Source organism: Medicago truncatula, chromosome 5, assembly GCF_003473485.1.
Source record: "Medicago truncatula cultivar Jemalong A17 chromosome 5, MtrunA17r5.0-ANR, whole genome shotgun sequence".
NCBI lineage: Eukaryota > Viridiplantae > Streptophyta > Magnoliopsida > Fabales > Fabaceae > Medicago > Medicago truncatula.
This window is the reverse complement of record NC_053046.1, coordinates 36,906,344-36,919,248: the sequence shown is the minus strand read 5'-3', so window position 1 is coordinate 36,919,248 and position 12,905 is coordinate 36,906,344. Positions and strand designations below refer to the sequence as shown.

Here is a 12,905-nt window from a genome sequence, read left to right as displayed (position 1 = left end):
CAGTATCATTAAATAGACTAATGATATAATATACCAATGAGATTATGCTCAATTTCCTGTCCAGTTGTTTAGTGTAGTTTAGCAAGAGTGAGGAAGAAATAGCTTTGTGGCAGTGCCTGATTTATGTTGTCCTTTGGATCCTATCTTTTAGTCGGCACTTTAAACTTTAAGGAAATATCCGGCCTTAATTTTTTTTTCGTGGATAGAATTTTTTAACTTAGTGGGATAAGACTTGGTTGTTGTTGTTGGATAGGATTTTTTTTTAAATTTTTTTGTGATGTCTTTGATGTTCAGCATAAGGTTTCTTTTTGGGGACCTTATTCGGTAGGTATGTATCTGGATGCTGAGATGTTGTTGGCCTAATTCTATTTCCTTTTGGTTCTGTATTTAATGTGATTATTTATGCTGTTTTTTTCCTTATAAATTTCTCTCCTTCATCAAAAAAGTCTCGCATGACTTGTTTTGGGTATTCAAGGAGGTTGATATTTATCCAGTCAGCCAATGGCTGCTATAGTGTCTGTGCTACCTGTAAGTGCAGCAGCAGAGGACGAAAAGTCTAACATTAAAACATTTTCCCTAGTAGCAATCGATGCTGCTTTTTTGTTTCATTTACTGAACCGTTTTGCTTCAACTGTTTTTTGGGAATTGTTAGGTGTGCTGGTGTCATCTGGGTCATACAGCTGAAGCTCTTCTATGTATATTACAAGTTGATCGTTTGACGATCTACAATACATCTGGTGAGTATACTAAATGGAGTTCAACCATCATATGATGGAAAAAGAAGAAAAAATCTTATCTTAAGATATGGTTATTGTTGAGAAAGAGGGAAATGAAAAGGCATCTAAATGAGTCCATGTTCACACAGTGTAGCCCTACTGTACACATAATTTGTTTTTGACTATTTCATGTGTCACTATTTTAATTTTGACAATGACGCGATGGCAAAATATGTTTTTATCAACAAGGATTACCGTGTTTGAGTCACAGAAGACTCATTTCGTTGTTTATAGCAAAATTTTCTGTGTAAGTTCAAAATGCCATCCATATTGGATTCAAATCCAGAGCCTATCATTTGCAAAACAAATATTTGACTCTGCACCACTTAAAACATTTATATTATTTTGTGCAAAATGTGATATATAAACAAATGTATGGGGGAGCCACGACTCCCACAAGTCATAGTGGACTCCGCCAGGCAACAGACCAATGGGGGTCGTCCGGGGTTTGTTTTGTATCAGATGGTTCTATATTTGATTTACCATATTTGATTTCACGTTATTTTTAAATCTTCATATATCAATCTGAATTTCTTCATATTTCAATGTTTTATCAACTCAAATTTTCTTTGGTTTAATAGGTGAAATAGTTTCAGTTCGGCTTCCTCGTACTATCACATCCATATGGCCTCTTCCATTTGGTTTATTGCTCCAGCAGGAATTTGAAGCAAGCACATCATCGCGTGGTTCGTTTTCATCTACAAGCCCTTTGCCTAGTGTCCGTGATATGTTGCTTAGTGCATCTAATCATATCCAAAAGGGGGATGGAAGTTTAGTATCCTCTCATTTGATCTTGATGGATCCATTGGACGAACAGCAAGTATGTTACACTAGTCTATGGATTGTCTATGAGATTTAATTATTCTTGGTTTTCTCTTGTGAAGTTGTGACATATTCACCGTGATAGATTCTTATTCTGGTATTACCTGGTTTTGTGTTTTAACTCATACTTTTCTTTTTATGTAATGTAGCCAACTTTTATTGAAGAAAGAGGGAAACTAAACATTATGAAGGAGTATGACGAAAAAACAATTTGGACAAGTGATCAGGTCCCGCTTATGGCATCATATAATAAAGGTTTCTTTCATTAAAATTCTCGCACTTAGTTCCTGGTCTTTTAAACGATTTCCTGTCTTGGTAATTTCTGTAATGGTGGTTTGAGTTTCAGGAAAGATGCAGCACTCTTTGTGGGTTGCAGAAATCAGCAATTCTAACTTTGATGAAGCAGCCTCTGGTTTATTAAATGAAGATCCTATGGGTGTATTGCCAAAACACTTGTCCTTTCGTAGAATATGGCAAGGAAAAGGTGCTCAAACAGCTGCTTGTAAGGTTGAATAGGTTTCCAAACAACAACTATCTCACTATCTGGCTATTTTTGGGATTGTGCATTTAATCAGGAAAACTTTTTTTTTTGTTTTAAAAGGAAATGCAAGTCACCAGTTAACTACATACTTGATTCCTTTGTTCTTTTAAGTAATTAATTAACAATCTCAAATGTGGATGCTTACTGCTATATGGTCCAAATAAGTACCGTTTTTCTTGTATTTCCAGCATAGCAGATATGAATTCATAAGTTAAATTGTGCTGTGTAAATTTTTATTACATTTATGCACGCAGTTCATGGAATATTTTGTTTTAAATATATTTTGAATGTATAATTTGATTTTCTATTCCTGCTATAGTAGGTGGCTAAATGCGACCTTGTTGTGGTTCCCTACCTTTTATTGTATCTACACATTATGACAGTACTCCCCCTTTTTATTTTTTCCCACTTGGCCCTGTATCCCACTTTTTTATCTTGAATTTATGTCACTCTGCATTTCCCATTCTTACAACGACACTTTTTATTTTGCATATTTTTATTAAGCTCCTACATCATTCTGTAATTTGCTCAAATTTATTAGGGCATGTGTGGATTTGCCTAATTGTTAATGAGATTTTACCTTTTTTTTACCACCCCATAATTTTATTTTTTAAAAACATTTTGATTACAAGCCATTATGGCACAAAATAAACTAAATCCTAACAGACAAGGTGCTTTGTATAAATACATTGTCTAAAATGACTGGTTGTTTTAATTCAACTGGAATTTTGGATTTTTAGTTCAGTAAAGTGAAAGCCAAAGACCTTTAATTAATAGATGGATTCCATTCTTAACTCCTTATTACATTCTTTATTTGTTTACTATTTCTGCATAATTTATTGTTTTTCCCCTTCAAATGATTACCAGGTCTTTATGGCCACTGATGATGATGCAGCTCCTGCTGTGTGCTTTTTTCACCAAGAACAAAGAAAATTATTGTCTGTTAGTCTTCAAACTGTTGAAATAAATAATGAGATTGTGTTTGATGTTAAACCTGATAAGAGCTGGATCATAGCTGCAGTTGCAGCTTCACCTGTGATGGTGACTCGTCCAAGGTAAATATAAGATTTTTCCAATTTTTCTATATTGCTTATGTGATTTTGGACATAATTTTCTTCAAATGTGTTTTCCAGGGTCAAGATTGGATTACTTCCATATTCAGACATAATGGTTTTGACTCCAGAAAATGCTCTGCTTCTCTATGTAAGCTTTTAGCTTAGTTGGGCATATAGTGTCCTGCCATTTTTCTTTGTTGCACAAATAGAGTAGATTCCGTAGCTCTTATGAAATGATGGCTTGTATAATTTTTTTTTTGGTTGCTGTTAGGACTTATGGGATTTCACAATTTTCTTGCTCTCTTATTCTCTTAATTTAAATCATTTGCCTGTTTTTTAATGCTTTCTTTCAATTGTCTTCTCATCTTCTAAAGAACTGAAATTGATCAATCTTTTTTCTTATCAAAAAGTATTTCTAAATGGTTGAAGGGGAGCCTGGCGTAAGTTGGAGTTCTGCAGATCATGGGTTCTGAGTTGTGGAACCAGTCTCTTGCAAATGCAAGGTAACTCGTCCACAACCGATCCAACCCTTCCCTAGACCTTTCTATGGCAAGAGCTTTATAGCATTAGATTGCCCTTTTTTTATTTCTTAACGGCTTAAAAACTTTTTAACTATTTATCCTTCTAATATACACAATTTTTTTAATTTCTTACTGATTACATTTTTAGCTGCCCCTTTCCGTAGTGATATTTTAGTTTCAGGTTCATTAATCTGTATATGACTAATTTTGTAGAGAGGCTCTCCCCTCCATAAGTACCAAGTGCTACATCTGATAACTTGTTCTAATCTTCTGAAACTTTTCTTATATGTTCCATAAACCCTCTATTGACTGATCTTTACTGCCTAGATATGTTTTCTGAAATTTTCATTCTCCATCTCCTTTTTGTATGATTGTTCATAATTTATTTCAATAATCTCGCTTCATACTAAAGCTTGATATATCTTTTTGTAATATCGCAGTCTGGGAAGCAATGCCTATGTCAATATGTGCTACCTTCTTGCTTAAATAAAGACAAGATTTTGCATGATTTGGAGCTTCCAGAATCATCTTCTCTTTCCAATGCCTTAAAGATTACTGGCCTTGCCGATGCTGTTGAAGGGCGTGTCAATGTGATAGTCAATAATAAGCAGGTATTTAGGGATTATTTCTTTTCAATTTCACTTCGAAATTGACCATACGAGGTTCTTGGCAAACATAAAATGGTCTTTGTTTCATTAGAACTGTAACTTCTGATATTCCTGGATTTTTTTGTAACAGATGTTTAGATGTGCATTACGACAAAGTCCTTCTTCATCATTAGCTAATGATTGCATCACAGCACTTGCCGAGGGGCTTGGTTTTAGTTTCTACAGATATTTTCTTGGTCTTCTCTGGAAAGATGATTATCCCACTGATTTCTCAGTAGCTGAATCCAGTGTCGATTCAGAATGGGATTCTTTTGGTCGTGTAATTATGAAAATCTGCAGAAAATCTAACATTATATCTCAAAAGCATTCTGGTTTGGTGCCACATGGCGCTTGGAAGTTCCTTCTCAGCAGCCAATTTCACACTAACTTCTGCAAAGCAAACTCCTTGTTTGGAAAATCTTGCGCTGTGCCACTTGATCAGCTGCAATCAAATTCCTCTACTTCATCTATAGATGGTAAACACAGTTTTGAAGAGCCATTTTATACTGAACTGTTGGTAGAATGTCTGGAATCTCTTCATGCGCTCTATGAGAGCCTGAAATTGGATAATCTCCGCAAAAGGTATTTCTTTATATTCTCTCTGATATTTATTTTTAATTTCCTTCGGTTGCCTTTTCATTTTAGCCTGTAGCATCCTCGCTAAAGCTTCTTTAGCTCATCTTTTATAACTAACTACTATCCAGTTAGGCATTTTGTCCAGTGGTGCTACCCTGTTTGTTTAGGGAGCCGCAGATTGATTGGGTTTAGTGACCCTAGCCATTAATCTATATTACATTTTACTTTTTAGTTCAGTGTTCTCATGCCAGCTTGAGATGATCAGAATGTGGATAAGCTTAAGCCATGTAGCCACCTATTGCTTTTATTTCATTTCTCGATGATATCCCAACACTTTCCTGTCAGTGATATTTTCAAATGAATATAAATGGTCTAAAACAATATCCATTTTATACTCCCTTTGTTCCTAATTATAAGATCCCTTTGGAACATTTGTCTGTTCCTAAATATAAGCCCTTTTGCAAGTTTCTAGATGCACTTATTATTATTTTTCCAAATATATCCCTCATTAATACCTCAAATTTGTATCGAAATATGAAAAGTAAACATCGAATGTATCTATACACAAAAGGTAATTTAGTTGTAGTCATACACTAATTGTACGCATTAATTACACTATAAAATTTTCTCTATATATGTGATAAGTAGGGTCTTGTAAATAAGGACAGATGTAGTACTTGTTTAGTTTTCAGGTTTCTTTGACACATGAGGGGCTTTAGTCTTCTTTTTGTTACTATTTAAGCTCTATGTTATGGGGAAGCTAAAGGGGTTTAACACCATTAAGTATTTCATGTTTTAAAAAAATAAATTTATCAAGAATATTAAAAATATTTGGGGGGACCATTGCCCCCCTCACAACATAGCTGCTCCCTTCAATGTAATAATCTGGTCCTGGCTGTTGTTATTAAAAGTTTATAACTGCTAAAAGTAAAGATAATTGATCAGTTCATGGTCTGTCTTAGTCCTGTTTTATATTGCAAAATTTATTGCCAAGACTATCTGTCATATTCTACTTCATTGTGTTCTGCAAAATCTTTAGGTTTAGCTGTGAAGTAACGGGGTTAAACTTGCTTTACTATGCTTCCCGGCCGAAAAAATTGTGCGTTGTGCGCAAGTATTGACCACTATTTTGTTTAATATCTTTTGGTTTTTTCCTAAATTTTTCCGCTTTATGCATTTCATTGTGTACTTTAGGCTGTATTTTCCTTTGTAATTCATTTTTCCATTTTTCGTTTTCTGGTAAAATATATTTGCCTAGATTCTACATGATAGTTGTTGGCTGCAGGGACTTGGAGCATCTAGCAGCTCTCTTATGCAACATTGCCAATTTTCTCGGTGAGGACAACTACTTGGACCATTACATCCGTGATTTTCCCATCTTCTGTAAAAAGTTTTTGAAGTCTGGAACAACCATTTCCCCTAAAATTCCTCCAAGTTTATTCAGATGGCTTGAGAACTGCTTGCAGCACGGATTTACTTATGCTAATATTAGTGATCTTCCGTCTCTAGTCCGCAAAGATGGTTACCACGTGGTTAGTTTGGCGCGAAAAATAGTTTGCTTTTACAGTATACTATCTGGTGCTAATTTGGTAGGAAAGAAGCTTTCTTCTGGTGTTTACTGTAACATTACCACGGGATCACATTCTTCAAAGGAAGAGCTTACTGTTTTAGCAATGGTTGGTGAAAGGTTTGGACTTCAACAGCTCGACTCCCTGCCTTCCGGTGTATCTCTTCCACTTCGTCATGTAAGATTGACTCAAGTTGTGTGAAATATTTGTTACTTATCATTACCTTTTTGGCAATTAATGTAAATGATTTTACAATATTTTTCACAGAGTATGTATTGTGGTAGCCTGTCTTTTTGTCCTATGTTTTAAATTGCCTATTGATTTACTTCTGTTCACATGATACTAATGTTCATCATGATGACTCTGACTAATCAGGCATTGCCTAGTGTTTCTTTGATTCTTTTCCATGTCTCGCTCCTATTTTCTGCATGTAATTGCATTGCGACCACAGTACTTCTGCTTTTTAAATATTATCCTTGACAAGATATTACCAGTACTTCCTGTATTTTTAAACCTTATAGCTGTTATGCTTTTAGGCATTAGACAAATGTCGAGATTCTTCTCCAAATGACTGGCCGGCTGCTGCTTATGTCCTTCTTGGTCGGCAAGATTTGGCGATGTCAACTTTGGCACGTGAATGCAAGTATAAGGAAATTGAAACACCGACCAATGTGAATGTAATCTCCATGTCTACACCTTATATGCTTAATCTGCACCCGGTGACAATATCTTCTACTATTTCTGATGCAATTGGATTGGAAGGAACTAAGCTTGAAGACACAGATTCAGTTGATGGGTCTATGTTAGATGGTATGGAGCATATTTTCAACTCTAGCACACAGTTGCGTTATGGTCGTGATCTGAGGTTGAATGAGGTCAGTTTTGATAAGAATTTTGGAAAATGATTTGATTATTTTCACTTGTCATATCTTCACATCCTAGCATGGCTTGTCTATTGACTGCAATGTTGTCAATTGCGGCTAGTGGAAAATAGCTGATTGCTACAATCCTGCTATGCAATAGTGTTACTGCACCACTATAACAACCATTTGACAACATTTTGTACTAAATAGCGTATCACGGGACAATAGCATATTGTGGAACAATAGCGGTTTGTCTGAATTCCGCTACGCTATAGAGGTACAGTGCCACTATAGCTTCTATTTAACAACACTGGTAGATTGTAGAAGTGGGTGCAGATTTTGAACATCAATTTAAGAGCAATTATTTTAGGCAAAGAAGTACTACTGCTTTATTGTCATTCGTACTAATGAGTCCAGAGGATTTTATTTTTTATTTGTCATGTTTATTGAAAATCTAGAGTTAGAAATTTTTTCAGAATTTGTGCATTTTTGATTGAGAAAATCAAAAAGAGGTACATGGTAAACTTGTTGAGAGTATGTTTTGAAAGCGAAAGATGCAGGGCTACTTTTATGTTGGGTGGCACAGTGGAGGGTTCTAGGTAGCAGCAGATGAGCAAAAATGAGAAAAAACCAAGAAAAAAACATTATTGGTCTTAACACCGGGCCCAGTCTGCAAAGGTTTAGCCAGCAGTCTCCTTGCCTAGCATCAGTTAGCTTAGCTTTAGTCAGACGAGTGTTGAGGTATGGGAGCACCCGGCTGTTGTTTCATGAAGGCTGCTGTTATGATCTTTCAAACCATAATCACAATTCAAAGTTTGTATTATTTCTCTTCCTTACTTATCTAAAATCATACAACTTCAACAGTTAATATGATTCAATATATAGTTATGAGAGACCAATGGTTACTTAAAGTTGGTTTGTTATCACGCTCTACTGTCTGTCAGTGGAACTGTTGTCAATTGAAGTGTTGTTCTAGTGCAAACGTAAAAAAAATAGTTGTTTCTTTACTAAGTCATCGCTCTTGCCACCTTTACTAGGTTAGACGCCTTTTGTGTTCTTCAAGACCTGTAGCAATTCAAACATCTGTTAACCACAGTGCCTCTGATCAAGACCTCCAGCAGGTACGCCTTTCTATGATATTTGTCTCATTTGATGTTGTCTACTCCTTTTTTCGTAATGTAATTATACAAACTGATTTACTTGATACTCCCTCCGTATTTTATTATAAGTCGTTTTGACATTTTCACATATATCAAGAAATGTAGTTAATTTTGTATTGGAAATAGAAATTATGAATGATTTGACAAAATTATCCCTTATTAATGACATGGGAAAAAGAGATTAGAAGAATAGAAATAAGAGATAGTAATAAATAATAAAGGGTATGATAGGAAAAAAATTCATTAATGATGTATTGGTATTGTAAAGTGACCTATAATAAAACTAATTTTTTTTTTCTTTCTGAAATGACTTATAATAAAATACGAAGGGAGTAATATTCTTAGCAAGTCAGCCCTTTTCCGTCAAAATTCTTATATTCCCAGTGTAATGATCCCAAACATCAGACTGTGAAATGTAGCATAGAAGTTCAATCTGCAGTTCTATACTGTCACGTTGATATTTTTGCTATCAAACATATGCTTGGATTATTCAATCTTTTTTGTTCCCTTACTTTATTCCTTAATTTTCTTGTCTTAAAGTTGCAAGATTTCTGAGCTCAGATTTAATTTTGTTATTATCATCAAATTGAGTTTAAGTTATGGTTTTTCAAGGGCTTACAAATCACTAGGTTCTGAAATTTGATGCTATTAAGGTAAACGAAATAATGTACTTAAATTGGTATTAAGATTGGAGCATTTTTTTAAAGGGAAGATAGAATTATTTTGATTTAACGATTACGGTGTCATGGGTATGTATATGAAAAGTAAAATATGGTTATTTTTACCTGTACTTCTTCTCCCTTTTGACATTTTTCTATTTAAAAAGCTTAACTTGGTTATTGTTAATAATGATTGTTAATTTTTCTATTAGGTTTTTTTTCTTTCTATTGGGCCTAAATCATTAATCCTGATATGAAAGTAACCTTAGAAATTTATAACTGGCATCCTGTACATTGCTCTTGGTTGTTTTGTTGCTCTTATACAGGAAAACAGCTCAGTTAGTAATTTCTCCCAGCTGCAGTCTAAGTTTTTATTCCACAATCTGTAATTGTTCTGTCAAAATTTTCTGAAAAAAATGAAACTGAGTTTGTAATCAGTTCTTCTGTTACATGCATTACTTTCTGTTGGTGTGAATCTGTGATATGCTCTTTACTCTTGCTGACTGGGTATTTTGTTCTTATAAAAGACTCTGTTCCTTTGACACTTTCTTTTTACTATTTGTGAAGACTCAATTGTGGAACCTTGCCCAAAGAACCACTTCACTCCCTCTTGGACGTGGGGCATTTACCCTCGCAACCATACATACTCTCTTAACTGAGGTGCTTTTGTATTTAATTTTTTTTATCCTATTTTGTTTTCATTGAGAGTTTTTACATTTTTTGTTATCGAAATTAGTGTTTCTGATAATTTTTTTTCTTCAAATCATTTAGACTTTCAGTGTACCAAAGCTTGTACTGGCAGGTCGGTTGCCGGCCCAACAGAATGCAACTGTAAGTTGAGAGCTTGTGATTGACTATACTCATAATACATGTTTTTGCTTGTCAAACTATTTAGCAGTTTTTGCATTGTTTTAACTCGAATGATTTTGTATACTCACAGGTTAACCTCGATCCCAACATTAGGAACATACAAGAACTCAAGTCTTGGCCCGAGTTTCATAATGCTGTTGCTGCTGGGCTTAGACTAGCCCCTCTCCAGGTTTGATATCGATTCTTGAGGTTATGTATTTGATATTTATTTATTTTGCTAGGATATTATTTTGTTCTTTGATGTTCACACACACACACACACACGTGCGCGCGGACACACATTCACACAAAATAGAAGTATAATTTTAAAAGTAAACAAAACCCTATGTTTAGGGGTCAATTTAATTGTCCTCTTAGGAAACTTCAAAAAAGGGCAACCCGGTGCACTAGAGCTCCCGCATATGCATGTTCCGGGAAGGGGTCCCACCATTTGGTGTATTGAACGCAGCCTTACCCTATTTTACACAAGAGGCTGTTTCCAGGACTTGAACCCGTGACCTTTCAGTTACATGACAACAACTTTACCAGTTGCGCCAAGGTTACCCCTCCCTCTTAGGAAACTTCAAAAGCTAATATTAAAGAAAGGACAGTACAGGATTCGAATACAATCAACATACACTACTTGTGCTGACTATAAATTATGCTTCATGTTAATCACTCCCAAATACCCCTGTTTTCATTTTAGTCAACTTCTGATCATTTTAATTAACCATTATTCAATTGAATGAACCACTTTTGATTCGAGTTAACTACCTGTCATTAGTAATATAAAAACAATCTGCGTACCTGCTTAAACTTATATGTAATGTGACTAAGTTAAAGTGGCATTGATATCTCTTGAAGACTGTAATGTTAAAAATTTGTTAAAGACACAACAAAACCTTGAGAAGTCTCTTACTGTTTTCTAACATGTTCCAGCCGGAAGACAATATCAGTGATACAAAGCTCTGGGTCTGAGACTTGATTATTTGTTTCCATTAACTTGGTTACACTACTCTTGGCTGGATTTTTTTTGGTGAATAGCTTATTTAAAAAAAAAATGCATACAACCTCTTTGCAGGGTAAAATGTCGAGAACATGGATAGCATATAATAAACCTGAGGAACCAAGTTCTGTTCATGCCGGGCTACTCCTTGCTCTAGGGCTGCATGGATTTCTGCGTGTATTAAGTGTTACTGACATTTACCAGTACATTTCTCAGGTATATCTGGTGTTCAATGGTCTTTATCAATTTTTAGCACCCTTAATACTTATTCTGATGATGATGATTTATGCGAGCATTGATGAAATAATTAGCTTTAAATTTCTATTGAAACAATTATTTTCATGGCATGAATTTGTCGCTGCTGCTGCTCTAAGTCCATTTGATTCTCTCCTTTTCTTTTTCTGTACATATTGTTGTTAGAGTGTGTAATTATCAGGACACATTTTATTCTTTTTTTCTTCATCATTTATTAGGATTCAAGTTTAATATTTTAGAGAAAATAATTTGTAGTTCATCAATCTATAAATTTCCAATTATTCAAACCTTTTAGGTTGGTATTAGAGCCGCTGATCTGGGAGAATCTGCTTCTGTATCAAAATCCTAGCTGCCTTTACCGCGGCCAATTTGGGCTGCTTTCATTGCTTTCACTACACCTTCATTGTGCCTACTTTTCAGTGCTGCTGCAGTATGAAAGGTTGACTTTCCTGAGACCACCACTACCTGTGCCATCAACATCTAACCTTTGTTGATTTTGCATTCACATCCTGCCTTTCTGGTACTATATGTTGTCACACCAATACCAATGTGCTTGTTGGTCTCCTCTACTTAGATTTCAAGTAAACACCCTTTTTTGGCCATTGTTCTCTAAGGCTTTGTTTGTGAGTTTGGAGGGGAAGGGAGGGGAGGGTTTGGAAAAAAAAGGAAGGAGTAAGTGGAAGAAATTGAGGACATTGGAAGGAGGGGCTTTGGGGGGTTAGTTTTTCTTCAAAGTATAAAATCCTCCTCATTTGAGGGAACTAAAAAATTGTACTGGAGGAGGGTTTTGGGAAGGTTTATATGAATTCTTCAAATTTAATATATGTTGTTATATTATTTTTAAAATGAAAAATATATTAATCATAGCATTAATTTATCACTCTCTAAATTTTTTTCCCCCTATATTTCTCTCTCCCCAAAGCCTTTCCTTCCCCTCCCCTTCAAACTCCCAAACAAAGCCTAAGGCTACTTTGAAATTCTACCTTTTTTTTTTTTTTCCTTCTAAGCTTGCTTTCAGCAAACCTCTATCGTCACCTCCACTCTTCTATACAATTGACATTAGCTGTACAACCTTCATCTACGAATCCAATACCAGCCTTTCTGTTCAGAGTTTTGACCTGTATAAATTGTAATGATCTTCCAGTCATTCATCTAACCTATCACCTTAATGGAAAAAAAGTATTTACATTGGACTATTCACACAACTCTCACGGGTTAGACTATGATTATACTTGCAAGGAAAATCTCATCTTACAAGTTGGTTTTGTTGGGTTGAGTTAGACCCGACCCAAATTCTAATAATTTCCTTGGGATATAGACAAAGTCAGGGTGATCATACACTGTTCTTTGAATATTCACACTAAGGTAGTAAACTAATCATTTTCCCTGTATTTGTTTCAAATATCATAGTAGGAGATTATTTAGTTGAGAAGCAACTTAGAGGAGAAATGGGCCATTGAATTTGAGGTGAAGTATATATGGAAACTAAGGTACCTTCATGACATTGAAGTAGCATACTCTATGCTAGGTATTTTCATCTCTTAATGAAAATATGTACTAGACTGCCTTAAGGAGACCAGCATACTTAGAGATGTTAGCCTACATGT

General features: G+C 35.0%; 1 protein-coding gene across 2 annotated transcripts in view; it reads left to right on the top strand.

The window, feature by feature from the left end:
• The window catches only part of LOC11424985 (anaphase-promoting complex subunit 1), a 31,093-nt gene that overhangs the window by 2,631 nt on the left and 15,557 nt on the right, over positions 1-12,905 (top strand). The window contains exons 3-17 of one of the 2 annotated variants that reach the window (XM_003616612.4): positions 653-737; positions 1,358-1,596; positions 1,748-1,853; positions 1,945-2,105; positions 3,007-3,194; positions 3,273-3,342; positions 4,156-4,326; positions 4,454-4,944; positions 6,224-6,683; positions 7,043-7,381; positions 8,407-8,490; positions 9,756-9,848; positions 9,960-10,019; positions 10,129-10,227; positions 11,119-11,259. In XM_003616612.4, the coding sequence (XP_003616660.2) occupies positions 653-737; positions 1,358-1,596; positions 1,748-1,853; positions 1,945-2,105; positions 3,007-3,194; positions 3,273-3,342; positions 4,156-4,326; positions 4,454-4,944; positions 6,224-6,683; positions 7,043-7,381; positions 8,407-8,490; positions 9,756-9,848; positions 9,960-10,019; positions 10,129-10,227; positions 11,119-11,259 (2,787 nt within the window). Of the gene's footprint in view, positions 1-652; positions 738-1,357; positions 1,597-1,747; positions 1,854-1,944; positions 2,106-3,006; positions 3,195-3,272; positions 3,343-4,155; positions 4,327-4,453; positions 4,945-6,223; positions 6,684-7,042; positions 7,382-8,406; positions 8,491-9,755; positions 9,849-9,959; positions 10,020-10,128; positions 10,228-11,118; positions 11,260-12,905 lie in introns of those variants that run through there. The other variant, XM_039834248.1, reaches the window with a different exon arrangement.